The sequence below is a fragment of the Triticum aestivum genome, chromosome 5D (genome assembly GCF_018294505.1).
Source record: "Triticum aestivum cultivar Chinese Spring chromosome 5D, IWGSC CS RefSeq v2.1, whole genome shotgun sequence".
NCBI classification, from domain to species: domain Eukaryota; kingdom Viridiplantae; phylum Streptophyta; class Magnoliopsida; order Poales; family Poaceae; genus Triticum; species Triticum aestivum.
The window spans coordinates 542,116,537-542,143,236 of record NC_057808.1 but is presented as its reverse complement, the minus strand read 5'-3'; the positions used below and the strand labels follow the sequence as shown (position 1 = coordinate 542,143,236).

Sequence of the window (26,700 nt, the reverse complement as noted above, 5' to 3'; positions counted from 1 at the left end):
TTCGAAGGGAAGATCTCCAACGTTCAGAGAGTGGTCACAGCAGCGGCGGACGAGCTCAAACTTTGGATCTTAGCACGACAGCAGACGGCAGGAGTAGGTATAGCTGTGCCGTAGCAGTGTAGTTGGCGGTTGATATTTTTCACGTTCTGAACTGAACCTTTGGGGATACAAGAGTCTGTTCTTGTTTCCTCGGCGGCTCTCTGTAACTAATTCCCCTCTCCCTTAATGAAAATGACAGGCAACAAATTATTGCCTGTTCTTGAAAAAATACCTGGTCTGTACAGTTTTTCATGGTCACTTTCCGCAAAGACTGTGCAGAGCCTTTTGATGTTTTCTCTCTCGACAGGAACTGATATGATCGTATCATCCTGGGCATTTCCACTTTTTTGAAAGTTAACTACAATCTTTCTCAAGAAATTTGAGAGTTCGGTTAGAGATGCCCTTAATTGTGTGCACCAACCAATTCGGCCAAAACACTCAAATTACTGGAGAAATGCGGTTAATTAAAACATTTGAATGGATCAGATCGGTTGGCAATTAGGCAACAGATCAGATCATACCGCCCATGCCATGCATCCAATTAAACGTGGTCAAGGCTTATCGTCTTGCTATAATTTAAACACCTAATCCAACCGCCCACGTTACAACTAGCTGGCAGGAATCAAAAAGGAGAAGATTAAACTGGCGTCAAGTCGTTTGTTTATTTCCTGGGAAGTCGTTCTTGCCCATTCTTCCTCCGACAGACCTGGAGTTGGATCACTACATTGCCAGTAGACCGAATACACTCTCAAACTGCAACTGAAAAGCTCGATCTGCTACTCCCCATCGCCCTTGCTACACCCCAGCTTTCTGATCATCCTCCAAGTGATCCGGCTCATCGCTGCTCCTCCCACCAGTTGGTCTCCTCGTGTAACGGTGTAAGTCAAACCAAGCTCGCTATGTTTTCTTCTTCTAGATCCATATACCTTATATCGCTTGCATAAATATGATAGCTATGGTCTATGGGTAGTTTCTGAAGTGGCTAGCCTGTTCGCTGCCATGAGCACGTACGGTATGCAGCTACATTATTTGGCAGACCATATGAGTACATGTAGACATGGATATGTTGTTGTGAGGTGTTCTTATGTTCCTGTATACTTTTCAGCGGACCACACATCAATGGCAGGAGGAGGAGGAGGACTTGTGGTGCGTGTGTGGAAAGAATGGGGGATCCAGATCTTGGTTGTCGCCAGCTTCCTGCTTCAGCTCATCCTACTCGTCTTCGGCGGGTTCCGGCGGCGCAGCTCCTCTGCCGTGCTGCTGGCCTTCCTCTGGCTGTCGTACCTGATGGCCGATAACATGGCGGTATATGCCCTTGGGCACATGTCCCTTGAAAGCAGGCCGGGGGATGACGGGCTCGTCGCGTTCTGGGCAACCTTCTTTCTGCTCCACCTCGGTGGCCAGGACACCATCACTGCCTTCTCCCTAGAGGACAACCAGCTATGGAGGCGCCACCTCCTGACTCTCCTAGTGCAGGCATCAGGAGCCGGCTACGCCATCTACCGGTACATCATACCCGGTACCTGGAACTTGGTCTCGGCCACCATAGTGATGTTCATAGTGGGTTTTCTCAAGTACGGGGAGAGGGTGTGGGCTCTCCAAAGAGGCAGCAATGGCAATTTTGCTTTGTTGAAAGTTTACAGCAAAACTTCTGAAGAACGGGCTTACATCTTGAAGACCAGAGCTAAGATGGATAGAGAGGAGGAGATCCTATTCGACGCTCATTACATGTTCCATTTTTGTATGGGTGCATTTATCAACGTCAGCCTGGAAAGGTGGTCCACCGACGCTGTTCTCAGTTATTTAGACCCCGTTCTGCCTCTGCCTTATAAATTCAACATGGACATGTATGACTTGGTCGAGGCGGAGCTCTCCCTTCTGTACGACCTGTTTTACACTAAGGCGCAAGTGGTTCACAGTTGGCCAGGCTACCTGATCCGTGCCATCTCACTGCTTGGCACGGTGAGCGCATTCTTGTTGTTCCGTCTCGACGACGGTAAAGGTGCTCACAGCAGAGTAGATGTCTCCATCAGTTACATGCTATTGGTTGGGGCCATCGTTCTGGAAACCACATCAGTGTTTGCAATTGTAGGATCAACATGGACGTGCGGCTACTTGCACTGTCAGGGATGGAACAAAACTAATGCTATGGTTTTGTGCATTCGGCGACTTATCCAAGTGGGAAGCCAAAGAAAATGGTTGCACTCCATCGGGCAACATAATGTGTTGGATTACTGCACCCGTAACCAAACCAATTGGATGAACAGGATTGTAGAGGCAACTGCACTTAAAAAGTGGCGGAGAAAGGTCAAGTTCTCAGCCAATACAAAGATCACCATGGAGTTCAAGGAACTAGTGTTGGGACAGGTACGGAGAACAATGACTCGTTATTCTAAGACATGGAGTATCCTGGATGCACCGGGAAAATGTGTGCTAACGGAATACAGGCTCTTGGATGATATGGGCTTTTCTATCAAGGACAGGGATTTCGCCCATTGCATTCTCATCTGGCAAGTAGCAACTGACATTTACCTTTGCTGTCGTGATGACAACCAGCATCAAAGTAGGTGCCTCAACGCTGAAGAGGACGATAAAGTTCTTGTAGATGCAATAAAGGTATTATCTAAGTACATGGGTTTTCTAATGATACACCCAAGCTTACTGCCCGGCGGAGTTCCAAGCGATTCTACCATCAATAATTTGGAGAATCTGTGGAAGGACAGCAAATGTTCTACTAGCAGTGAGTTTGCTAGGACATTACTTGCCGATGAGAATGAGGATCCTAGGTTGAAGCCCTACTCGCCTCTAGCTGCTAAGCTGCTTGGAAACAAAAGGAAGCCCATGCTGCAAGTCATCTTCGGGGTGTGGGTGGAGTTCCTGTGCTATGCAGCCTACCATGGCACCGGTGTTTCCCACTGTACACAGCTTGGCAGGGGCGGTGAGTTCCTCTCCGTTATCCGCCTCGTCATACATCACATCCAGCTATTTCGTCACAAGTATAGTGAGAGGCTTCCAAGCGACCGCTGACACCCTATAGGAGAGGTTCATCTCATGTATCCCTCTTGATTTATATGCCTCGAATGTAATTTAGTTTCTTTGCTACCCATTTTTATTGGTTTAACTAACTCTGTTTTTATGGGCATGGGACACAAAATGAGCTACTCTATCATATCTGCTGTTAATTTCTATGCCTCGAATGCAATGTGATACCCATTTCTATTGGAATAATAACTCTGTTTTTGTGAGCATGGAACAACAATAAGAGCTCCTCTATCATCCTTGTTGATGTTTTTTATTGGATTTCTTTCTCTTTTGTTTTCTGGAAAACTTAAAAGTGCTCCCGTTGATAGGCTGTTTGTGCTGTTGACCTCCGATCGAAAATAAGTGGCGCAGCTTTGGAATAAGGTTAGTTCAACCTTAGTTCAAAGCCGCGCCACTTATTTTGGATCGGAGGGAGTACAAAACTAGCAGTGGCCGTCACAAATGTGAGGGTGTACTCTTTCTTTAGTATGCTGAGGTTGTCCAGGAAACAAAATTCCGGGTTTCGTAACTACTCACATGATGCTATTACAACTAACTAGCCAGGTGCCTGCGTAGTTGCACGAGAAACATCATTAATTATGTTAACCATTTTTTGGTACTCATAAATATATTTGTTGTACTACCTACAGAAATAATATAGATTCATAATAATTGCGTTGCTTATACATAATCTTAGATCGATATGTTCATTATATTAGATTATTGTGTACATTTTCATGGAAATCACATCAAGATGTGACACTGGTTACTAGTACGATAGTAGTACATGGAATGGAAGGAAGGAACGAATACAGTTCCACTTTTTGAGATAAAATTATTTTATTGGTAATTACTTAATGGATTCGTTTTTTGGTGATACTTAAATGAATTCTGATATGGTATTTGGCAAGAAACATTTTATATGCCTTTGGAACTTTGGATGGTGCTCTCAGAAATAATGCGGCGTCAGACTCGGTTCCAGAAACAAATAATTGTTGTGATATCTCGGTTACATCACATTCGATCAGCATCGGCTACATCTCATAGACCCTAACCGCGCCGCCATTAGTTTCAGCATTACTGCTATCCTAACTATCTAGATACATGGCGCACCCCTTCCCGAGCAAGCTTTTTTAGGTTTACTACAAGTATAAACCCTGTGAACATGCGATCCTCGAAAAAAAAAACAGTACAAAACTATTCTGTTCTGCTGCTGCTCTTCTGTTGTAGTAAAATCAACCAAATCTGTGCATCATCAGGATACCTCGTGTTCGTATTATACGCACCGGTGTTTGGTCCTTTAATTGCCAAGCAAATCGACACCGTTGATGAGGAGGTCCCACCATTGCTGGAGCACATGCCAATTCGGTCAAACCTTTGGCTTCGCATCAATCTTTGGTGGAAGAAGGCAGCCCCTGATTACAGCCAAGGCAATGTCAGTCAGTCTCCCAGTTCGAGACAGCACAAAATAGTTCTCCATTTGAGATCAAAGGGTGCGGCTACATTGTTCATGCAACAACCATGGATTAGTTACTGAAAACGCTGCCATTTCATCACGAGTTAACGGAAACAAAACTGCTACAACTCTTGTCTCCCCGATAACGATTTCCCTTTTGCTTCCAAGCAACAGGACTGCATACGATACATTGTTCAGAAAAAAGATTCAGTCGTCACGTACCGTTAGTTTCTCATTTGCAGAAGCAAGCTGAATCTGCAACGTTCTGATTGTCTCCCTTTGCAACAGGCCTCCTTCCTACACGATTATATATAATATAATACCCATTTGTCAGTTGCTCGACGGCTTGTAGATCTACAAAAGGGAAACACGACAAGAAAGATACCTCGAGGGCAGCAACTCTCCTCATGGCATTCTCTAGCTCAGCCCCACACTTTCTTGCAACTTCTTTCTGCTTAGCTATGTCAACCGTCAAAGATTGCACCTGAGCTAATTGATACTCACGATCTTGCCTGACTGCTTCAAGTTCACTCTTAAGAAAATTCACCTCCTCCGCTAATTTGTTCTGTTTCAGGACTGCCTATTATTCAAGGATTTGATTGACGTCAAGACAAGAGTAAACCACCAAATTATAACTCTGAGATGTTACAAAGGCTTAATATTTTTTTGTAAAAGATAGTATGTTGTGATTGGCCGCGTTAACTTCTGTTTTGTGATTGGCCGCGTTAACTTCTGTTTTGAATGGCCACGTTAATTTCTGTTTTGGGTCTGATAAGTGATATGAGAAAACAATATATAAATGGAAACTATAATGGTTAAGGTTGAGTAGAGCATTTTGCAGACCTGGCTCCATAGAGGCCTTAATTTTGAAAATTCCAAAATTCAAACTTTTCAGTTTCAAAAATTTCTGAAAAACAATACACATGTATACAAGGATGTAATGTGTATGTGTGTAAAATTTCAGGATGCAATACCTTGAATTGCGAGCTGCAAAAAAAATCGTGGACTTTGAGGATGAACAGTACATATGCTAAAAAGCCACAGATTTTTTTTTGTGTAGCTCCCATTTTAACAAATTTCGACCTGAAAATTTACACACATGTATATTATGTCTCTACGTATATGTGTATTTTTTCAGAATTTTTGAAACTGAAAAAATTGAATTATGAAATTTGCAAATTCGACCTCCATGGAGCTCAGCCTCCATTTGGCATTTTTGTGCTGTCTTCTCTTTTATAGTTATAAAAGAGCAAGTGAAGACCGGTAATACTGGCACGTTTCCTATATTCTGCAGAGGATCCAAAGTGGAGGAAATATATAATTTTGCATGCATCTTTTAATAATGTTTTGCATATCTATTCTATACTAGCTACTGCTCAGCAATCTATAGATGTCATTTACACACTACAGTAGTTGGCAATAGGTAAAGAAGGGAAGTTATCATGCAACGAACTTGCCTTGAAACCTATCAGGCTACTGCCCTCTGCCTTTCCAGAATCCAAGTTCTGCTCATCTCTCTCAACCTTCTCTATACGAGCTTCCACATGCTGCAAAACACAGAACATCATAAAAGAAGCTCAGTCAGTTAGTTACACTGATACCTGACATAGTGCGGGTCGTCTAGTCAAGCTGTTGATATGTGTGGCAATAAGCTGTAGCTAACTGTAGAAAAATGGAGAAAAAAATATCACAGCCAAACAGAATGCTGGTTGGCACAGGTAGCAGCTTCAAGTGAAGTAAGATGACAGGAAGATAGAACGATTACACTTTCACTATCAAATGCCAAAAAATGACGAAAAAGTTGCTCCTAGATAGTCCACTTGGATGGCATTTGTTGAAAGTCTAAAACACACCGCACAATCCTTATTTGGTTAAGGATACTACAAAATTGTGGCCATTTGCCCAAACGGCCGAACACTCTGGTCATAAAGATAATACTGACAATATTTCAGGAGAGAAGGGAGCTCAAAGCCGTTTCCCCTTGGAACTAAACCAAGAACATGTTGCAACTGGCAGTGTGTGTATGGCATGTGTGAGGGCACTGACATGTGGGCTTGAGTGGGAAAATGGCTTTTACCCTCCCTTCTCTCTCGTAAAGTCGAAATAGTACTGTCTTGGTGGCACAAGTCGGGATTACACGCATGCTTCTCAAGATGTCAGAACTGGAGTGCCCCTCCCTCCTTATATCAGCACCTGATTTATACGGTTTTCCAAGGGCACTTTCCGTGAAGATTGTGCAGGATCTTTCGATGTTTTTTCTCTCGACATGAACTGATATGATAGTATCCTGGGCATTTCCACTTTATTGAAGTTAACTACATGTATTTTAGCAACAGAATACTAAAAGTAGCAAATGTATTTCAAGTTGCCCACCATTTTCTCGAGTCTATCCTTGTTTAGCGCCTGAGGTGATGCACTCGATCCTTCCTTTGCCAACTGTGTCTCTACATCAGATACCAATTCCGTTAGTGTGAGAAATAAACACTGAATATGAAATCGAAAGGTTTTGCTTTGCTACCATTCTCCACATACTGCACATACTGCATCTTCGTCGATTCAAGCAAACTCCTGAATTCCATGATTTCAGCCGTGTCTGCACCTTCCTTCTCAAGAAGCCAGATACAAGCTTGCAGCTTTTTAATGTTTTCTAACAGCTTATCCTTTTTCATCTAAAGTGTGAATAACCACAATTACAATACATCGGAATTGACAAATTTAAGGATGAGATTCAAAATATCACTCTTCTAAATAACAGCCATCCACAGGGCTGCTTGTCCTATAAAGCTAAAAGGTGGGGCGTAGTAACTAAGAGATTCAAATATTACTGGTTTACAACTATATTGCAATTCAATCAGATTCACTAATGAACACAAGCAAAGGGCATAGATTGAATGTCTTTCAACCAGATAAGTAAGTGAAACAAATCATTTACATAATACTACCAGCCAAGCACTAGTTAAATCAGAATCAAGCTATTCCATACCTCCCTCAGTTCCTTTTCAGATTCTGCCCGTATCTGTTTTTTCATCTTTTTGCGACGAGCACTTCTGGATGGACCCTCCTGAAGAAAAACACGACATAAACAGGTAAACAACTGTGACAACTGTACAAAGTAACATTGAACTTCATCTCAATACTTGAATTTTGGTTGCAATTTTTAATAGAACATGCCGAGATAGTGTGGTTTTGTTTGATAAAGTACTGAATGCAATGGGTGTGGAGCTGTTCATATACAACGTCTGGATGGAAGAAAAGTCGCATGAAGAAGGATCAACCCCCCTAAACAGGCTTAAAAAGGAAAACCCGAAACAGTGAGTCGATACCTTAAATTTGTCCATGTTGCAAGAATATATAGCAGTAAACGTGAAAGGGCCATAATGGAAAAATTGAAATAAATAAATAAATAAAGGGACACATTAACTCTGATAAACTTATGAGAGTGTACATCAATTCTGTTAAATGCTTTCACTTGGGTATTTGCTCTACAAACATGCAATATGTTTCTCAGTAAACATCATTGTCAGTCTTCCTAAGCTCCTAGTAAATAAGTTGGTCTCTAGTGGTCTAGTGGAAATTTGTTTAAGTGTTTTAATCTCAACTGTCGATGTTCCCAAAATGATTGGTAATGGGATTATAACCACGTAGCCTCAGCAAGAGATTTTGATGTCAACTGTCAACAGTATCAAAATGATTGGTAATGGGGTTCTAACCACGTAGGATAGATAGTTCTCACCACTCCAAAAAATGAAGTGAAGAGCAGCGCCGCAGATGAATTTTCAGTAACACACAGAATTCGTCTATTTGGTAAATTTAATTATTGCCCCCTATTTTCACTTCAGCTTGACATCACGGCAATTTCAAAATATGCACCCACATACAGCAGGAGATCTTTATCACCTTGTTATCAGTCTGGGTCTTTGCATCCCTCTTCCCACTACCCAACTTCTGATCATCCCCCGGGATTGCAGGATCAGGTCTCTCCGCTGCAGCTGATGAAGTTTCTGGCTGCTGCAAAATGCAATAAAGCTATGAAAGAAAGTAGGTAAAATTATTAGTTTGCAGCAGCGGTGAGAAGCGAGAACACCTACATTGCTATGGCACCACTTACAACAAAGCACCTCTTAGCACTAGCAAACTAAAATCAAGTTGATAAAGGATGTGCATGCACCAATTTCGGTCTAACTCATTATGAACAAATAATCTCCAACCTCTGGGCGCTAGCAAACTAAATCAAATTGGTTATACCAATATGCCTAATAATATGTTACCAAAAAAAAAATAGCAAGAGCCTGTCGTTTAGGTTGGTGAACCACTGAAACATCACAAATAGACCCCTAAGGCAAATCTTTCAAGAGCTCTAAAACTTCCAAAATTGAAGTAAAGCAGCACCTCGCAGTTGCAGTTGCTGTGGCTTGGCCGATTCTCCACGGATGACCCATCGACTGACAACAACATTGACACCGCCCTCCCCCCTTCCTCCTTACCTTCAACAGCAACCTCGGCCGAGTCCGCCTCGCCTCGGTGTGGCCGCTTGGCGTGCTGCTGCTCCGCTAGGAGCTGAGTGATCGGCGGCGACCTTGCTCGAGGCCTAACTTTGGATTTCAGTGGCGGCGGCGCCTGCAACCGGTTTCGACTGCTCGGCGGCGGATTTGGTTCCTGGCGCCTGCTGGCAGAACACAGAGACACATGCTGGTGGAGGTTCCCGGCCAGCCGCGGCGGCTCCAGGGGGCGGTGCACGCGGGATTCAACGGCGGCATCTGCACCCCACAGCTTGAGCTGGAGCAAAGGAAGAGAAAGGGGTGAGCAGGGCAACGGGGGGAAGCAGAGGCGGCGTCAGAGAGGAGGAGGAAGAATTGCATACCTCCCTCAGTTCCATTCTAGATTCTGCCATTATCTGTCTTTTCATCTTTTTGCGACGAGCACTTCTGGATTGACCCTCCTGATGAATAACACAACATAGACAGGTAAAAAAACTGTGACAAATGTACAAAGTGTCACTGAATTTCATCTCAATACTTGAATTTTGGTTGCATTTTTTAATAGAACATGCCGAGATAGTGTGGTTTTGTTTGGTAAAGTACTGAATGAAATGGATGTGGAACTATTCACATACAATGTCTGGATGGAAGAAAAGTAGCATTAGAAGGATCAAGCCCCCTAAACAGGCCTCAAAAGGAAAATCCTAAACAGTGAATCAATACCTTTAATTTGTCCATGTTGCAAGAATACGTAGCAGTAAACGTGAAAGGGCAACAGCGCAAAAATCAAAAAAATAAATAAAAGGACACATTAACTCTGATAAACCTATATGATAGTGTACACCGATTCTGTTAAATGCTTTCACTTGGGTATTTGTTCTACAAACATATAGTCCCTTCGTTCCTAAATATAGGTCTTTTTAGAGATTTCAATATAGACTACATACAGATGTATATACGCATATTTTGGAGTGTAGATTCACTCATTTTGCTCCGTATGTAGTCCATATTGAAATCTTAAAAAGACTTATATTTAGGAACGGAGGGAGTAATATGTTTCTTAGTAAGCATCATTGTCGGTCTTCCTAAGCTCCTAGTAAATAAGTTGATCTGTAGTTCTGTAGTGAGAATTTATTTAAGAAAGTGTTTTAATCTTAACCACATAGCCTCAGCAAGAGATTTTGATGTCAACTCTTAACAGTATACAAATGATTGGTATTGGGGTTCTAACCACCAAGCATAGTCGCATAGATAGTTCCCACCACTCCAACAATGAAGTAAGAGCAGCGCCGCTGATGTATTTTCAGTAACACACAGAGTTCATCTATTTGGTAAATTTATTTTCATTTCAGATTGACATCACGGCAATTTCAAAATATGCACCCACACACAGCAGGAGATCTTTATCACCTTGTGATCAGTGTGGGTCTTTGCATCCATCTTCTCACTACACAACTTCTGCTCATCCCCCGGGATTGCAGGATCAGGTCTCTGCTCCACTGCAGCTGACGAAGTTTCTGGCTGCTGCAAAATGGAATGAAGCCATGAAAGGAAGTAGGTAAAATTATTAGTTTCCAGCCGCCGTGAGAACTGAGAAGTGAGAGCAACTATGGGCGTGCACCACACATTGCAATGGTACCACTTACAACAAAGCACACTAAAATCAAATACGCCATCTCGGTCTAAAATCAAGTTGACGAGTGATGTTCATGCGCCAATTCCGGTCTAACTCGTTATGAATAGAAAATCCCCAATCCCCTTAGCGCTAGCAAATGAAATCAAATTGGTGATAGCAATATGCCTAAAACAAATAATTAGCAAAAATATTAGCAAGAGCATATCGTTTAGGTTGGTGAGCCAGTGAAACATCACAAAATAGATCCCTAAATGCAAATCTCCCAAGAGCTCTGAAAATTATAAAATTTGAAGTAAGACAGCACCTTGCAGTGGCTTTCGCTCGGCCGATTCTCCACGGAAGACCCGTAGGCTGACGACAACGTTGACACATCCTTCTCCCCTTCATCCCAACGGCGGCGTCTGCGCCCCGCAGCTTGAGCTGGAGCAAGGGAAGAGAAACGGGTGAGCGGGCGGCGGGGAGAAGCAGAGGCGGCGTCAGAGAGGAGCAGGAGGAGGAGAGCGTACGCTCGCGGGCGGCGGGAGGCGCGCCATGGCTGCGGCGATTCGCGGGAGAACGACGGCGAGGCGAGGACGACGACGGCACGGAAGACGACATTCTTTTTTTGAGACAAACGGAAGACGACATGGGTAGCCCATAACAAGGCCCTCGTCAGGCCCGCGATAGCAGAGATACCGGGCCGGGCTCCTCTGCCAGCCTTCTTCTCTCCGTCCATGGGCCTGGCTGCATCGCCCATGTGTCTCCCCGACCCATGGGCTCTCGACATGGCTGTTTTTCTTCTCCTAACGAGCCGAACCATTTTTTTATCTATTCTATATCTATATCTATATCTATACTCTATACCTACTATTAAAGGGAGGTGATATTCTTGGTTTCGTCCTGCTTCAATTAATTTCACGTACGCTATTTGGTTTCGTTATTTGACACCCGTTTTGGCCCAACGGAGAGAGCCCACCTAACGACACACTGAGGCCCAGGTCCGGAGAGCTGGCACAAAATAAAATTGCCGATGACAAGGTTCGATCTCATAACCTGGGAAACGGCCACATACAGTTTGTCCAACTGACCCAGCTAGAGGTATGAGAGGATTTTTTTTCTCCCGTTGCAACGCACGGGCCTTTTTGCTAGTAGCCCTAAAAAAACTGAACAATTTTTTTATTCTCAAAAAAAACTGAACCATTTTTTAGTAAGAAAAATACTGAACCGTTTTTAGCTCCTCTGAGGAAAGGTTGTAGTTCCTTCCCCACAAAAAAAGGAAAGGTTGTAGCTGTAAGAAAAGCTGAAGTATCTCTATGAAGTATTTAGAAACCCTGGTGTTTACACTAGCTCTTAACTAGTACTCCCTCCGTCCCGAAATACTTGTCCTAAAAATGGATAAAATGAATGTATCTATAACTAAAATAAATCTAGACACAACCATTTTTAGGACAAGTATTTCCGGACGGAAGGAGTACTTCCTCCGTCCCATAATATAAGAGCGTTTTTGACACTATATTAGAGTAAAAAATGCTCTTATATTATGGGACGGAGAGAGTAGTGAGTTACCGATATCCCGATAGCGTAACATATTGTATTAAACCATTTTCACATGTACTGGCTGATATGACATTTCATTGATATCAACCTATATGTACGTAGCACAAGCGTTTTTTTTTCTTAAAAATAAAATGGAAAATTATACATTAAAATATTTATAGAAATATGGTAGTAATGCATAATGTCGATTATGATACATGTATAATGTAACTTGCCTGTGAATTTAGAGACTGTTATTTATGTACAATCAAACGGACAATAACCATATGCCTGAGTATTTTTCGTATTGTAGATTTTATTTGTGTATAAAAATGCATTTTATGAACCAATGTAACTAAAAATGATTATTTATCTTTGTCGACAAAACACATACAAATCAATATCATACATCCGTTGTGGCAAAGCCAAACCGCTTGCTGGCAGAGCTCAGTGATGTGATAGGTGCTCAATATATTCCCTTTTCTCGTAAAAAAATGTGTACATGTCACAGAAGATTCACATACTATATCTTGCATTTTTAATAATTCAATGAGATAAACAATACACCATGGCTGAGTGAGAGTGACCGGCAGGGCCCACCAGTTTTGGAATATTTGCCAGATGGAGGGCCCACGAGAGCGATGGCCACCATCGTCCATAGGGCAAGCTGTTGCACGTATGAATTTTCAAGTTTTAATCTTTCGGAATAATAGCAGGTAGGCAACTAAAAAATGGAATAATACGTAGCAGGTAGGCAGGCAGCTGGCCGGCACCTGCGTGCATGGTGGACAGCACGATGGGCGTCAAATAATTGCACCCCTCGCTCCATACCTTGCATGCCTATATTATTCTTGAATATATACTGAATAAGTAATATCATTTCCAAGGTGAAAACATCTAAATTTAGAGCATTTTGAGCTAATAATGAAGAGATATTTATAGAAAAAATAAATTACCACAGAGAGGGAAAGAGACCACAAAAATCTTCACCTTTTTTATTTGTTATTTAAAGAAAATGAGTTTTCATCTTATTCTTTCATTTGTGTCTGCTTCTCGGCAACTCAGTCGGAGGTACTCACAACAAGAAATTGAAAAGAAGAAGCTTTGTGACGGACAAGAATAGGACTTTAAGATTAGAAACTTTAAGAAATAACAAAAGAAAATCAGTTAATTCAAATATTGTTTTTGGGAACATGTTTTATGTTCATGTCGTTGTGTCTGTGTCAATGGAACTTCCCGCAATTGTGAGAGCCAGATTTATCTCTTCTTCTTATCAATTCAAAAAGAATTACTCCGAGATCTTCTTAGTACACAAGTCTTCATTAGGGGACCAAGAGTTCAGGTCTTAGATTTAACACTGATGCTCGCATTTTCTTGCATTTATTTCAGGCCTTCAGGCGATGTGCATTAAGTGGGAGGAGACGTTTTCATCGTCTACGAAGGCGTTTGTGGCGGCTTTGTAATCTCAAGATGACGTGCTGGCTCAGTCTCTTGAAGATGCTCATAGAGATAGAAGGATTCATAGAGGTGAGTGAATGCTCATGTATGCGAGCAACTTCGATTGTACCGTGTTAAATAAAACTAGGACTATCATGCTCTCTTGGGTGCAACTTTGGATTACCGGGAAAAAACCCGAACTAAAAGGACATGGCAATATCAAAATCACGGAGACTATACATAGTGGGAGACATGGCGGGACCGGAACGAACAACACTTTCCTTTTAATAAAGCATCACAAAGAAAATATCCACTTGCCAGCAAGAAAAAATATCCATTTCTCAAGAGGCCACCAAGAGCAATCGGGCAACCACCTTCACCTTGGTTAATTAATTAACAACGCCCCCGCTGACAGCTACTTAAGCCCTAATTAACAATCACCACCAAAAACCAAATCAAAGCTTCCCATACACCCTGAATATACATATGGTGCGTGTAGCTATTAGGGTTCGAATTTGCATCTTCTTCTTTTTTAGCTTAGCGAGCGGAGTGGCGCCTCCCACTTTTCCGCCTATAAATACCACCCCTGGGCGAAGCCTTGTGGAGAGAAATCTACCACCGCTCTCCCTCTCCCGGCCTGCACTCACAAGCAGCGGCGAAGCCTTCTCTGCCTTCCTCCTCCTCTCTCTTTCTGCCATGAAGCCCCCTCACTTCACTGGGGAAGCGGCAGCCAGCGCCTCATGGGCTCACGAGGTCAAGCAGGCCCTCCGTGACAAGCTCCGGTGGACACCCGCCGCGGGCACCACGGGCACCGGCGGCCACGGCGCCGCGAGGCCGCCGACGGCCTCCTCGGCTGTGACCGCCGAGCCGGCGGTGCAGCCGGCCCACGGCGCCGACTGCCGGGGCTTGGCCGCCGCCGAGGACCCCATCAGGAGGGTCATGTTCTTGGCCCCCTGGGGCCACACATAAACGAGAAAAGCAAGTGCACGCACGGCCATGCCTTGTCTTGGCCGGATCTGCAATTGCACCTCAACAAAAATATGGACTAGTACGTATATATATGTGGCCGTATGGACCATCAACTGATGAACATGAACTCATCAAGGACCAATTAAAAACTGGGACTAGATCGGGAGAAGAAGATGTGGTGCTTGAGGTATTTGTTCATGTTTCTCTTGGAGAGATGCATGCATGCATGGGGAGATCTCGCCTGACGGGTTTGGTGCATATATATGGCCTATGGGTGTTGCTGCCTGGCCGGTTGAAGCTGCAGCTTTGTTGTAGCCATGAACCTGTTTTTTTTGTTTCTCTCCAGAAAATCTGTACCAAGAGCCTGTGAAAAGCTATGTGTGTATGAGAGACTATGAGCTAGCAAAAAGTTCTTCCTCCTTCCCATGCCATGTTTATCCGGTTGTTCCTTGCCTTGTTGGTTTCTCCTGTGCATCCAAAATAACCGTGGTGTTAATTCCTGCAATACGCAGAGGAAGAACCAGCCATGGTGCTTAATTCTAGTATGTGGTGGTGCTAATTTAAGTTGCTGGTGTGACTATGGATTGGTCTCCCTTTATGTCCTTTTGATCTGGAAAAGGTTGTTGGGAACCAGCCTGGATCCTAGTCATGGAAGATACATGTTGATGATCCATGGATGAGGGAGTTCATCATGCTTTCCTGCTGCAAGGTCCAGATCACAAAGAGAGGGTACTCTTTGTCATATGTTTGTTTGTTTGTTTGTTTGGTTGTTGTGTGAGAGCATGAGCATCTTTTCCATGTCTCCTGATCTGGAGAAGGTTGTTGGAGACCAGCCTTAAACTGTGAAACATGCTCATCAAAGACTAATGATCTGAGAAGTTCATGGCCTCTCTCTCTCTCTCATCATGCTATTTTAGAGGCAATAATTCACAAGTAAACAAAAGAGAAGGAAAAAAAAGGAAGGAGACTTTGAATTCGATTCCTCTGTCCTGTAAACTAGTGGACTGAGAATCCTATTCCAGACAAGAAACAGAAAAAAAAAAGGCTCCCACTTGCAAGGACAGGCCAAACCTGGGTGGGCCAATCACCTTGCTCCCTTTCCACAACACCTTATCTTATCTTCAGATATGATATCCACGGAGAAATTGGCACTAATATTAGCAAAAATAATAATAGAGAAATAGATAGAGTAGAAATAGATAGCTTGAGGCGACATCCCCCAGAACTGTTTCTGGACTTGTAGGAGTCATGCTTTCCAGATGTCTCCTCCTCCCTCAAAAGGTTGAACCAGCTCAGAGATCCTAGGTTGAGCACATATTTGTTACCCTCCTTCGACCCCTTCGTCGAAGGAGGGTAACCAGAGGAAGAAAATCGACTGTAGTTCACTTTCAATACTATGGGTTTTCACACACAAATAAATAACTTTGGTTTTATGGGTTTTGAGATGGTACTAGCTAGTCAAACTTTTTATTACAGAATAAAAGTTGAGTACATGTCAGTCTCTTGATCATACAGTTGTCCACCAACTGCGCACTGAACTGAAAAAGAGCGCAAAACATCAAATGGCGGCCCAGCTACACTTATCTTTATTTCTTGACTGAAAACGATAGTTCAACTTCTACCCCCTAGCTAGTTCCAAGAGACCAAAACTTCGGGTGCCTTCTCTATCACCTATTCCTTATTTTTTTTTCATTTTTTCATGGCACTGTCGCCTATTCAGTCCCAAGTTAAGCTGAAATGATATGCTAGAAAACTTCTGAATAATGTTGCAACTTCTAAAAACAGCGGTGATGCGCCACCACTCCTCCAGATTATAACTCATCCTAGGAACCAGAGAACTATCCAGCTGTGTAGCCTGCAAACTGTCAAGCCACACCTTCCTAGAGCAAACACATTGCATCAAAATGCAAAAATCGTCAGACCCATCGCAGTCGGAATGCCAGACTCTGCAAGTTCAAGTCAGTTACTCCCAAGCCACCAAGACACCTTAGCCTGCAGACTTTGCGCCAAGCCACCGAACATTTCCCACCATGAATATCGTCAGACCCTGCAGCCCTTATCCACACGCTCAAGAGCCCACTTTGCAGCCCCAGCCACCAAAGCTTTTTTCCATCAAAAAAAGGATTTGTTTCAATTGCGTATCATAAGGACATATTTAGTCGGTGTCCAAGAACTCAAGATCAAGAGGATGATCATTATCCAGGGGGTCAGTCCAAGAACTCAAGATCAAGAGGATGATCATTTTAGTAGCCGAAAACAAACAGGAACAGCCATGCAAAAATGCACTCGAGATCATCGTCAGACTACAATCATTTAATTCAACCAATACAAGGTCCGCACCACGCGCTGTTACCTGCTACCCCCATCTAACCTATGTTATAATGCAGGTATGCTACACTAGGCCCGAGTATGCGACTCTACACGCAACCAGCACGAAATCGCGGTAGCCGACTGCAACATCAGCGGGGAGCGTGGTTCTCCTACAAACTGCAACAAAAGACATATTTGACATATTAACATCTATAAGGATAGATCAGAACCGTATACAAGAGCATTTTAATTGATACTACTACAGAACTGCTGATCGAGTGAGTCTAAGGGGACCGACTGAGGCAAGACAGGCAGAACCTTTGCGAGGACCATCGGTTAAGTCTCAAAGTTCGTACATAAACTGCAGTTCCCCGTGTATTTTCACGGCTAGCATAAGTAAGCAACAAAATAAGGTTGCAGTTTCACTTGTCAGGCTCGAAATCTCAAACCAATGGGGAAATGGGAGAAATGACCAGTGTGTTTTGTCAGAACATCTAACTCCAGCGCAGGACACACAGTTATGTTTGGCCATAACTCATAAGCAGGTGTTTTTTTTTAATCCGCAAACTGAGCTTGGCCAATTATGAAATCAGTGCCTCAGCAAAAGATAAAGAAATATTTAATTCAAGTACACTTCAACCTAGGCGAACGATGGAAAGAAATTTAACCTAGGAAACAATGGTAAGAACAAAGTACCTGCTCCGATCGAACATTGTATTCGAAACACACATCTTCATTACTCTTCATCCTCAGAGTCATCTGAAGTTTGGTCGTTTTCATAGTCTGGGTTTGCTCTGAAAATGTAGACCTGCATCATTTACATAACTAATGAGGTTGCACGATATGCACTTGGCAGTGAGATAAAACAGCCTCCTGACGATTAGGCCTTAAAAGAATCCCTTCCATTATCTAAAAAGATATGACTGTGGACAATTAAAGGCCTATGAATGAAATAATTCCTAGAGGCCCTTTTAGATCTGGTTGGAATGAAGGTTTATACTGTAGGGATGCTGAGCAATAACATCATTTCCTGCAAACTCTGTGTAGAATTAATTGGCAGTTTTCCAAACAGGCCCAATTTCCCATATATGAACAAGTAGACACAGCTCACTAGTTTCAAACTTCCAATTATGGATATCACCTTACAAAGTTATATATGCACTGGTACTGAATGTGGAGTTCCTAAAAGTAAAAGTAGGGCGTTTTTATCCATGGGAATGGAGGAGATGCTGAATCTGACCTTGAACTTTGCCCTCTCTGTCATGTGGAAAACCAAGCAATCGCCAACGGCAAGGTCATGGTGGGCGGCAAATCCTCTCCACCCCTTGTGGAAATAGTAGTGTCTGCCCTGTCTGTGGGCATTGTACATCATGTGGAACTCGTCATCCGCCTCGTCCACCAAGACGACTCCCTCATCGTGCGCCGGGAGATACTCACTGAAGTGCTTGGGGATTTTCTGTCATGATGCATATATATAACCCACCAAATCAAAATCCAATCCGATCCAAGAACCACATTGCCTCACACCCAGTGCGAGTTTTCTTGCTACAATACTGTACCATCTCGGCTGCCTTGCTGGCGCAGTTGTGGGTCATGGGCTTGACGAAGGCGGGCCAGCGGATGCGGTGGATCCGGCGCTGGAGCTCCTCGGCCTTGGCGATGGCGCCGGCCCTCTCCTCGTCGGTCGGTCCTTTCCAAACAGCGTATGCCTCGTACACTCCACGGTAGCCGCGCTGCTCTGCGCCCTCGACGTATTTGGGCTGTTCCGGGAGGCCGGCGACGCGGCCGGACCGCCGGAGCTCGCCGGGCTCCGGGGCCTTGCGCTTCTGCGGCACCGAGGCAGCGGACCAGTCATCATATAAGTTGGGGAGAAAAGGAAATGGGAGACCGGAGGCAAGGAAGAAGAAGGGAGAGGATCTGACGGACCGGCCTGGGCTTGGGGTTGGGCTTGGGCCTGGCGGCGGCCTCGCGGACGGCGGCGGAGAGGTGGTGCAGGCGCAGCTCGTCCAGCTTCCGGCGGTTCTCCTCAATCTGCCGCCGGCGCTGCTCCTCGTACGAGTTCGCTTCCGCCATTGCCTTCTTCTTCTTCTTCTTGGGTGTTTTCCAGCCGCCCTATTTGTCTGCTCTTGCTCTGTTTGGGAGGAGAACTGGACTGAGGAGGGAGAGAATGGGGAAAAGTGACGTGGCCCTGACTCGGGGCCTAGACTCGTCTCTTCTTGTTGACCGTGCGACCACACCTTTGCTTTTTTCTCCTCCAAATTACTACTCCCTCCTTCTCAAAAAGGTCCATCTAGGACACATAGTTATGTCACATCTAAGCTGTTGTCCATTCAGTTTGTGGTTTATTTTTGTTCTAGTTTCTTTTTTTCTTGTTGCTGCATTATATATTTGTGGGAGTTTAGATGTGACATCCTTAAAAAACATCTAAATATGTATTAGTCAAACTGTTCTCAAAATATAAGGCATCGATTGACTTTTCTGGTCTTCGTCACACAATTTTGACTATGATTTTCATGTATTATATGTCTATAAAATTAATATATAGACATATGAAATAAAATTATTTTAAAAGCCAAATACGATAATGCCATTTATGCATGTTTAGTCCACGACGATACTTGTTGCACGACCGTTGGACGATACTTTATCCTGTGGATGTGCTCCACTTCGTCATACACATGCGCGGTTGGATCGACTGGATCATGTAACAATCTGCTGCATAGTGACGTGTGTGTAGCAGCACTCCATAAAAAATGATGGAGTACCCGCCTTTTCAATGAAGCCTTCTTTTAACGGGTTGTGCATCATCCAATCTGCGCAATGGATGTGTTTTTTGAAGACGTCCATGTTGGCTGGACTGTGGGCACGCACGGGCCACATTTCTGCAATCTTTTGCGGGGGCAACTAGTACAGGATCTGGGTTGTAGGTGCGATCATACGATCTGCCACTGTGGGCCTTTGGATGTGTAATGAGTGGCTCAGATAGGCTCAGGTGGGATTTGCAGAACTTTCGTGGTACATTTTGCATTTACATCCTTGAACAAGACACACTTTTGCGAAAACCTCCTCCGGATAGAGCCATATGTCCCGTCCTCCAACCCTAGGATCAGGAGATTCTCTCCCCGCCGCCGCCGATGGCCAGGAGGATGCGGCGACGCACTGCTGCCCACCTGTTCCTTGAAGGATCACCGGCGTCGCGCTCCTCAAAGCAACTGCAATGGACGACGAAAATCAATGGCCACTCCAGCTCCCATGTGTCAATCACCGGCCGTTGCTGCTTCCTCCTAGTTCATCAGAAGGACCACATCGCCGACAGTCCCATGCGGCAAGATCCTCCAGCAACGCTTGTCTTCGTGCACAGGCGCGTGGTCGCGCAACAGGTTCTGTAGGTACTTGTAATTTGAGTATGATTTTTCTAATTTGTTCAATGAAAAATGTATCACGAAATTCATGAGTCTGTTCTTGAATTATTTTCAGTTGGCGGCCTTGACTGTACCAGCAGGAACGAAATATAATGCCTTCTATTTCTCTAACCCAGTGGCAGAGTGGCAGTGTAGCTTGATAGCTTCTGGAGTATGCCTGGAGCTATATGGATATATACTGCACTTGTTGTTGTTCATCAGAGTTAGTCTGACCTGCTGAACCGATGTGATTAAAAAGCAGCCTAATGAGAAGAGCCTTTGTTCAGCTGACGGCACAACAATCTCCGGCGCTGCGGTTGCATCCACAGGTTGCTGTTCTATGATATTTTGCTGAATAATTTGTCCAATTGTATGGTTATGGCTGTACCTATTTTTCGCAAGCTGTTGTATGGATGTACTTTGGTTAGAATGGAACGAACAGACCTTTAATCATGTCAGTTGAAGAGGGGTGCCTGTGGACTCATCCAAGGCTGCATCAATTGTTGATTCATGGAGCTGAGCAGGACGATGTTACCACTGAAGCTTCAGGCGACTGTTGGCCTCTTCCTTGCTGTTAATTAGTTTTCTAGTAATTTGTTGTTGATCGCTTGATCGTTTCTCTCTCCCTGAATTTATGTTGTACCTATACACTATTGTTCTCCAGCAATGAAAATGCGGCATTGACTTTTGTCTAAAGAAGTATCCAGTTGTTTTGTAGCAGGCAGTTTAAAAGGTTGACCTATTTGGGGGGGGATATAGCTCAGTTGGTAGAGCTCCGCTCTTGCAATTGGGTCGTTGCGATTACGGGTTGGCTGTCTAATTGTCCAGGCAAAGCAAACAACAGAGCAACACCTATCTTTTTTCTTTAAGCACTGAACATCCGGATCCCCGAGTTGTATGAGATCACGCCTCTAATTACATTGACTGGTTCATGTTGTACCAGCCATTTAAGTGTTGTCCATTAAAAGAAATCAAGTAATGAATCTAAAGTGAACTATTTCTTCCAGCCAACTGTTAGCACTAAAAGTTGTACCAGCCAGTCAAGACATTAACTCAACAGGAAATAGGATAATTACATTGAGAGCATATCCACTAGGGATACAATGGCAAACATACTTAGTCCAATGATCCAGTATCTAAACTCATTACTTAGTACATTACAAGTTACTTAGTACAGTACATGTTAGCTAACATTAAGATCCAGTATCTCAACTCATTACTTAGTACATTACAAGTTACTTAGTACATTACAACTCATTTTTTCTTCGAACAAATACGACTGTCATGTAACACGACTTCCTTGCATGTGTTGCAATTGCGTGGCACTCGTACATTAACCCCTAACTTGATCTTCTTTGCCCCTGACTTCTTTTCATTGTCTCTATGGCCCTTAATTCTGGAGCATGTACCCCTCGCGTTGATGTTAGTCGGCGTTAGGATATCAACTTGGGCGGGGATCATGCTACCAACGAATGATTCTTGCTCTTCTTGTGCAGTCTGAGGTACATCAGGGGCGGATTGCAAGATAGCTGATTTGAGATTGCACAAACCCGTATTGAGTAAGTCAAGTCCTCCGCTCGACTTTTTAGCACACCTGATGATATGTTCTAATTTGTCCCGTGCTGCAGAGATCTTTCTTCTTGTATCCATGTCAACACAGTCAACATGATTATCTTCAAGTGGATTTCCTTCATCATCGTACACAACATCCCTACAGAAAAATATAACAATGTAAGAAGCATTAAATCTTCCAGAAAAAATCTATAACTTTGGAAGAAGAAATTACCTTTTGCACATTTTTTCCCATCTTTTGAGTACATAGAAGGTTGGAAGCTCATTTATCTTCGCACCCCTCAAGACACGTATGATATGCCGGCACACAATGCCCTTAGACTCGAATAGCTTGCAAGAACATTTAGCAATCATGGTTGTTGTTTCCAAACGTACCTCTCTTACCTTGTTTTTCCTATGACTTTGATCACTAATCAACATGATCTTGAGTTCCCCCACAGTTGTGGTTTCCTGGACATCACAATGCTCTCTAGCAGCAAGTACTTCTGACTGAAACAAGGCAAAGACCTCATGAGTGAATATCATGCTGCCTTGTCTTTCCACTTCCCAACATGTCAGCAAGCTAGGTGTCGTATGAATGCTTGTGTGGTCAGCAATCAGCTCCTCTTGTCTCTGACATTTCAAGGCTGTGTCGAACCTAAGCCAAAACTCAATAAAAGCGAGCTTGCGCCGGATAAAATTCTTGAAAAATGAGTTTTCACTCTCTGACCTAGAGGTGGTTCTAAGAATACCAGCAAGGGGGGTGTCCATGAAATACGCCGGCACCCATGACCCACGGATCGAGTAACATTTTCCAAACCATGTATTGTCTTGTAAGCCAAAATCTGATATTAAAGACTTCCAACTTTCTTCAAATTCTGCAGGTGTCTCAGAATTCCATACACAAGAATCCATTCTCTTGTAGAATAATTCATCGCTTCTCAATTCAGGAGCAACCTTCTCAGGAACCTTCCGCATAATATGCCACATACACAACCGGTGCATGGTATTAGGTAGAAGTGCCTCGATAGCTTTCCTCATGCTACCACACTCATCTGTTATTATAACGCCAGGCGCAACCCCACCCATGCATTTGAGAAAAGGGACAATTGCATTTTTACCCCTAGTTGGTTCCTACCCACGGGTTTTGACCTTACTTTTCGAGCTTGCTCAGTTTTGCCCTTACTTTTTCCATCGTGGTCCCTCGAATGCCCTTTGACCGTTTGACCAAAACTTTGAAAATTCATAACTAATTCATATGAACCCAGAAAAATGAAAATAAGATATCAAAATGTTCAGATAAACATTACCTTTATGTGCATATCATTTGCATTCAGGACAAAGGCACCCTTTAAACTACCTGAGGTAATTAATGTTATTAACATTATTAAAAATAAAAAGGTATAAACAATATTTTTTTTCATGAATAAAAGTTACATGCAAATGTAGGTGATGTTTCGTAAACATCCAGATATCTTATTTGCATTTTTCTGAGTTCGTATCATCTTGTTAAGAATGTTCTAACGACTTTGACCATTATTTGGAAACTTCATAACAAGTTGATACGAACTCAGAAAAATGCAAATAAGTTATCTGGATGTTCAGAAAACATCACCTACATTTGCATGTAATTTTTATTCATGAAAAAAAATATTGTTTATACATTTTTATTTTTAATAATGTTAATAACATTAATTACATCGGGTAGTTTAAAGGGTGCTTTTGTCCTGAATGCAAATGATATGCACATAAAGGTAATATTTATCTGAACATTTTGATATCTTATTTGCATTTTTCTGAGTTCATATGAATTAGTTATCAATTTTGAAAGTTTTGGTCAAACGGTCAAAGGGCATTCGAGGGACCTCGACGGAAAAAGTAAGGGCAAAACTGAGCAAGCTCGAAAAGTAAGGGCAAAACCCGTGGGTAGGAACCAACTAGGGGTAAAAATGCAATTGTCCCTTGAGAAAAACGTCAAACAACCAGACGTAGTCCTTGGCCGTCTCATTGAGTAAGAAACCAGCACCTAGAAACACACTCTGCATATGATGGTTGATACCAGTGAAAGGCGCGAAAATATAGTCGTATTGGTTCGTGCTGTATGTGGAATCAAAGGACAACACATCATGGAAATGACTGTAATTTTTCCTGCTGGTTGGATCTGCCCAAAACAAACGCAATAGTGTACCAGTTTCATCGACTTCGTAGTCAAAGAAAAATCCAGGGTTGAGTTCCTTCAGTCTCCCAAATTGGTCCACTAGCATTTGAGCATCACAATTCTTGATTTTATTTTTGAACATAGAATAGTGATTCTGTAAGTCTTTCTTGGTGCACCCAACATCTTGAAACCTCCCTGCACGAACATGAAGTAGCCTATATGCTTGGGCTGGGCCGATGCTAGCTTTGTGGCAATCAAAGAGTACTGACTTCACCTTGTCACTTACTTTCCTATTTGATCTTATCAAGTGTTGCTTGCTAGGAGACACTAGTTCGTGATTGTGATGTTCAGTCATTGAAGCTATCTTGTATTTTCCGCAATTGTCCCGATTGACATAAATGTGAGCTTCACATCCACACCTAGTGACTCTGACCCTGCGTCTTTTATTTGAAGAATTTTTATCCAAGCAATTAACAGTACAAGTACCTTTTGAGGATCGGTATCCCTCCCTTGAGCATAAGAAACGCTTCCACTGAATTACATTGTTCACCAACCTTTGCGCCCTAAGGCGGACACCAAATCCCACATGATGTGCATACTTCTTGTAAAATGCCTCCACAGCAGCAATATCATCAAATTTCATGCCTATGGTTGGTTTAAGTGCCTCATCACACACTGGTTTATACAATGAACCCTGCAAAATGAAAAGCAACTATTTTTATTAGAAAAATAACCTTTTTTATTAAACGCAACCTTCACAGTTTGGAAAGATCGGGTCTGGAGTATAGGCATAAGTTTTGTGTATTAAACATGCCTAACAATTCTATAAATTTGCATTTCATGGTTGTCTGGTATTACATAACATTTTATTCAGTTTGATAGAAGATATTTATGAGATATTATGTACTCATATCAGAGGCAAACACCCAGAAATTCAGGTCACCATCATTATAAAATCTGCATTATACTTACATCTAGAGAAAAGCATTGTCTCTTCTTGGGTGTAGAGAATTCATCAAAATAAAGCATACTGGAATTAATCTCTGAAACAGAGTGAGCATCACTTAATTCTGTCATTGGGACACTATTGACTGATTCTGCAAAATCAAAAGAACAAGCTGAGGCACAAGTATTGTAGGAAGTACTAGATAGATTAGCACTTTTTCATGCCAACAATTCACCTGAGATGGCTGCTAGTACACTACATGGATTGGTCGGGCATGCCAGGACTGGTGGGGGCGAGGTCGCACTTGTTTCTTCCATTTATTAGAACAATGTTGTACTCAGTTTTACTACTAGCAGCAACAACAAAATGTTGCCTTCACTTCTCTGCTATCCCTATCAAATAAAAAATGCAAAATGTGGCACAAATCCAGTCAGGAACTGGATCCATATTAGAGAAGTGCAGCTCATATCAGATAAGTCTACTAAACTAAAATGAGTGATTAACATATCAAAGCAGGACTGTACTAACCGTGACTTCCTTGGAATATTGAACAGGAGATGTTGCGCCGCCACCGCCCTCGCAAGGTACTCTTCGACACTAGTAGGGGTCAGACCAGTAAATGATGTTGGGAGGGGATTTCATGGTTAGGGTTAGCGGACAGGGAAGAGCTGGCTAGAGAAGGGCTGCCGCAATCGACACAAGGGGGTTTCGGCGCCCAGAATTAGAGACGGGAGGGGATTTCATGGACCCTAGTGAGGATGGGGAAGAGTTGGATGGGGAACAGAGCAAGTCGTCGCCGACGGGATGGAGGATGACGAAGAGTTGGCTGAAGGGGGGATTTCATCAAAGTGGACTATGTGCAGGGTGTAAATGAGAAATGGACCACCACCGTGGCTGAAAAAGTACCTGCCTGTATCTGAGCCACTCATTGCAAATCCAAAGGCCCGTAGTGACGGATCGTAGATTGCACCTGTAGTCCGGATCCCATACTAGTCCACCCCAATGTTTTGCCCGACCATGCATATGTGTGTCCGGCAGCTTGATGTGTTGGCCTCGCGCGTTCGAAAGGCACCCGTTAGGACTTTCTGCCCATCCGGGCATGAGGAGCTAATAGGGCGTTCATAAGCCACAACTTTACATGAACTATCATAATCTTTTCAATGAAAGACAACTCTTTTGGCCGATTCTCACAGAATCTTGAGAATCAGACCTTCCCATAGATTTTGGACAATGCTAACGCCCACACGTGTGTTGGGAGCGAAACTCACCCACATGCCCTATAACACACAGACTGCGCCATGTCACCGCATGCATGCATGTGAGAATCTTTTTGTATTTTTAGTTTTTAAAATATTTTATCTCTTACATGAAAAATCTGATTGAAGTTCCATTTCCACCATTGAATCTCTCGCGGCGAGATCTTCGGAACTAGATCTCATATCAATATATGTCGACGAAATTTTTTTGGCTTAAAAGTTGCCTCCTCTATTTCACATGAATTGCCATGGTGTTTACACTGAAGTTGCCATGATATGTTTCAGCTATTTTTTTCTATATTTAAAATTAAATTTTGACATATTACAAAACAGAAAATTAAGAAACGAGACTTGCCATGAACCATAAACTAAAATTGACATGATACATGCACTTAAAATTGCCATAGTTCATACAAAAAATAATTTTCATGATCAAAGTACTGGAATTGCCATCATCAAAATACTAAAATTGCCATGCTCTATAAACTAAAATTGCCACATGGCAACTTTAGTTTAAGCACTATGGC

At 43.0% G+C, this 26,700-nt stretch overlaps 7 protein-coding genes across 17 annotated transcripts; 3 read left to right on the top strand and 4 right to left on the bottom strand.

The window, feature by feature from the left end:
* Window positions 1-1,151: 1,151 nt before the first annotated feature.
* Window positions 1,152-3,243, top strand: LOC123126092 (uncharacterized). Its single transcript, XM_044546495.1, has one exon. The coding sequence runs from the start codon at window positions 1,159-1,161 to the stop codon at window positions 3,064-3,066; it is 1,908 nt and encodes a 635-aa protein (XP_044402430.1). The 5' UTR covers window positions 1,152-1,158; the 3' UTR covers window positions 3,067-3,243.
* Window positions 3,244-4,041: 798 nt separating this feature from the next.
* On the bottom strand, window positions 4,042-11,242 carry LOC123123656 (serine/arginine repetitive matrix protein 1). Of its 8 annotated transcripts, none has more exons than XR_006460721.1 (14): window positions 11,137-11,242; window positions 10,935-11,050; window positions 10,405-10,518; window positions 9,378-9,455; window positions 8,906-9,292; window positions 8,414-8,542; window positions 7,500-7,577; window positions 7,035-7,185; window positions 6,890-6,960; window positions 5,974-6,063; window positions 5,702-5,804; window positions 5,491-5,599; window positions 4,902-5,096; window positions 4,738-4,813 (listed from the first exon to the last, which is right to left on the bottom strand). XR_006460721.1 is itself a non-coding variant. In XM_044544210.1 (13 exons), the coding sequence occupies exons 1-13, from the start codon at window positions 11,225-11,227 to the stop codon at window positions 4,449-4,451; spliced, it is 1,602 nt and encodes a 533-aa protein (XP_044400145.1). In that variant the 5' UTR covers window positions 11,228-11,242; the 3' UTR covers window positions 4,042-4,448. The 8 variants fall into 8 exon arrangements, 4 of the variants coding, with proteins under 4 accessions (XP_044400145.1, XP_044400148.1, XP_044400149.1 ...); XR_006460722.1 differs by having other exon boundaries at window positions 4,794-4,813; window positions 4,902-5,081; XM_044544210.1 differs by lacking the exons at window positions 5,491-5,599; window positions 5,702-5,804 and adding an exon at window positions 4,042-4,475 and having other exon boundaries at window positions 4,739-4,813.
* A 2,929-nt stretch (window positions 11,243-14,171) lies between these two features.
* On the top strand, window positions 14,172-14,975 carry LOC123123655 (uncharacterized). The gene has a single exon (XM_044544209.1). It carries the CDS (start codon window positions 14,279-14,281, stop codon window positions 14,549-14,551), a length of 273 nt encoding a protein of 90 aa, XP_044400144.1. The 5' UTR covers window positions 14,172-14,278; the 3' UTR covers window positions 14,552-14,975.
* A 1,783-nt stretch (window positions 14,976-16,758) lies between these two features.
* LOC123123654 (B3 domain-containing protein Os06g0194400) lies at window positions 16,759-19,061 on the bottom strand. Of its 2 annotated transcripts, XM_044544208.1 has the most exons (6): window positions 18,788-19,061; window positions 18,421-18,687; window positions 18,102-18,317; window positions 18,003-18,043; window positions 17,558-17,669; window positions 16,759-17,038 (listed from the first exon to the last, which is right to left on the bottom strand). In XM_044544208.1, exons 1-6 carry the CDS (start codon window positions 18,932-18,934, stop codon window positions 16,949-16,951), a joined length of 873 nt encoding a protein of 290 aa, XP_044400143.1. In that variant the 5' UTR covers window positions 18,935-19,061; the 3' UTR covers window positions 16,759-16,948. The 2 variants fall into 2 exon arrangements, with proteins under 2 accessions (XP_044400143.1, XP_044400142.1); XM_044544207.1 differs by lacking the exon at window positions 18,003-18,043 and having other exon boundaries at window positions 18,788-19,060.
* Window positions 19,062-19,930: 869 nt separating this feature from the next.
* On the top strand, window positions 19,931-20,935 carry LOC123123653 (uncharacterized). Of its 3 annotated transcripts, none has more exons than XR_006460718.1 (2): window positions 19,931-20,246; window positions 20,339-20,935. XR_006460718.1 is itself a non-coding variant. In XM_044544206.1 (2 exons), exons 1-2 carry the CDS (start codon window positions 19,996-19,998, stop codon window positions 20,501-20,503), a joined length of 411 nt encoding a protein of 136 aa, XP_044400141.1. In that variant the 5' UTR covers window positions 19,931-19,995; the 3' UTR covers window positions 20,504-20,935. The 3 variants fall into 3 exon arrangements, 1 of the variants encoding a protein (XP_044400141.1); XR_006460717.1 differs by having other exon boundaries at window positions 19,931-20,250; XM_044544206.1 differs by having other exon boundaries at window positions 19,931-20,241.
* A 434-nt stretch (window positions 20,936-21,369) lies between these two features.
* LOC123123652 (protein FAR1-RELATED SEQUENCE 5) lies at window positions 21,370-22,895 on the bottom strand. The gene is made up of 2 exons (XM_044544205.1): window positions 22,049-22,895; window positions 21,370-21,973 (listed from the first exon to the last, which is right to left on the bottom strand). The coding sequence occupies exons 1-2, from the start codon at window positions 22,852-22,854 to the stop codon at window positions 21,517-21,519; spliced, it is 1,263 nt and encodes a 420-aa protein (XP_044400140.1). The 5' UTR covers window positions 22,855-22,895; the 3' UTR covers window positions 21,370-21,516.
* LOC123121158 (protein FAR1-RELATED SEQUENCE 5) lies at window positions 22,865-25,942 on the bottom strand. Its single transcript, XM_044541083.1, has 5 exons — window positions 25,446-25,942; window positions 25,153-25,309; window positions 24,944-25,068; window positions 23,794-24,665; window positions 22,865-22,868 (listed from the first exon to the last, which is right to left on the bottom strand). The coding sequence occupies exons 2-5, from the start codon at window positions 25,232-25,234 to the stop codon at window positions 22,865-22,867; spliced, it is 1,083 nt and encodes a 360-aa protein (XP_044397018.1). The 5' UTR covers window positions 25,235-25,309; window positions 25,446-25,942.
* Between the last annotated feature and the right edge of the window lie 758 nt (window positions 25,943-26,700).

What these genes read in the sequence shown, in the direction of transcription:
- LOC123123652 (XM_044544205.1), bottom strand. Translation starts at nt 22,854, where the DNA reads ATGAGGAAAGCTATCGAGGCACTTCTACCTAATACCATGCACCGGTTG. An exon ending in TGGGAAAAAATGTGCAAAAG is followed by an intron (nt 21,974 to 22,048) that starts GTAATTTCTTCT and finishes ATTTTTCTGTAG; the next exon opens with GGATGTTGTGTACGATGATG.
- LOC123123654 (XM_044544208.1), bottom strand. Translation starts at nt 18,934, where the DNA reads ATGGCGGAAGCGAACTCGTACGAGGAGCAGCGCCGGCGGCAGATTGAG. An exon ending in CCAGCAAGGCAGCCGAGATG is followed by an intron (nt 18,318 to 18,420) that starts GTACAGTATTGT and finishes GCATCATGACAG; the next exon opens with AAAATCCCCAAGCACTTCAG. An exon ending in TGCATATATAACTTTGTAAG is followed by an intron (nt 17,670 to 18,002) that starts GTGATATCCATA and finishes TAAATGATGCAG; the next exon opens with GTCTACATTTTCAGAGCAAA.
- LOC123121158 (XM_044541083.1), bottom strand. Translation starts at nt 25,234, where the DNA reads ATGGAAGAAACAAGTGCGACCTCGCCCCCACCAGTCCTGGCATGCCCG. An exon ending in TGTACTAGCAGCCATCTCAG is followed by an intron (nt 25,069 to 25,152) that starts GTGAATTGTTGG and finishes TTGATTTTGCAG; the next exon opens with AATCAGTCAATAGTGTCCCA. An exon ending in GACAATGCTTTTCTCTAGAT is followed by an intron (nt 24,666 to 24,943) that starts GTAAGTATAATG and finishes TTCATTTTGCAG; the next exon opens with GGTTCATTGTATAAACCAGT.
- LOC123123655 (XM_044544209.1), top strand. Translation starts at nt 14,279, where the DNA reads ATGAAGCCCCCTCACTTCACTGGGGAAGCGGCAGCCAGCGCCTCATGG.
- LOC123123653 (XM_044544206.1), top strand. Translation starts at nt 19,996, where the DNA reads ATGGCCAGGAGGATGCGGCGACGCACTGCTGCCCACCTGTTCCTTGAA. An exon ending in GGCGCGTGGTCGCGCAACAG is followed by an intron (nt 20,242 to 20,338) that starts GTTCTGTAGGTA and finishes AATTATTTTCAG; the next exon opens with TTGGCGGCCTTGACTGTACC.
- LOC123123656 (XM_044544210.1), bottom strand. Translation starts at nt 11,227, where the DNA reads ATGTCGTCTTCCGTGCCGTCGTCGTCCTCGCCTCGCCGTCGTTCTCCC. An exon ending in AGACCCAGACTGATAACAAG is followed by an intron (nt 7,578 to 8,413) that starts GTGATAAAGATC and finishes GTTTTTCTTCAG; the next exon opens with GAGGGTCCATCCAGAAGTGC. An exon ending in GTAGCCTGATAGGTTTCAAG is followed by an intron (nt 5,097 to 5,973) that starts GCAAGTTCGTTG and finishes CTTGAATAATAG; the next exon opens with GCAGTCCTGAAACAGAACAA.
- LOC123126092 (XM_044546495.1), top strand. Translation starts at nt 1,159, where the DNA reads ATGGCAGGAGGAGGAGGAGGACTTGTGGTGCGTGTGTGGAAAGAATGG.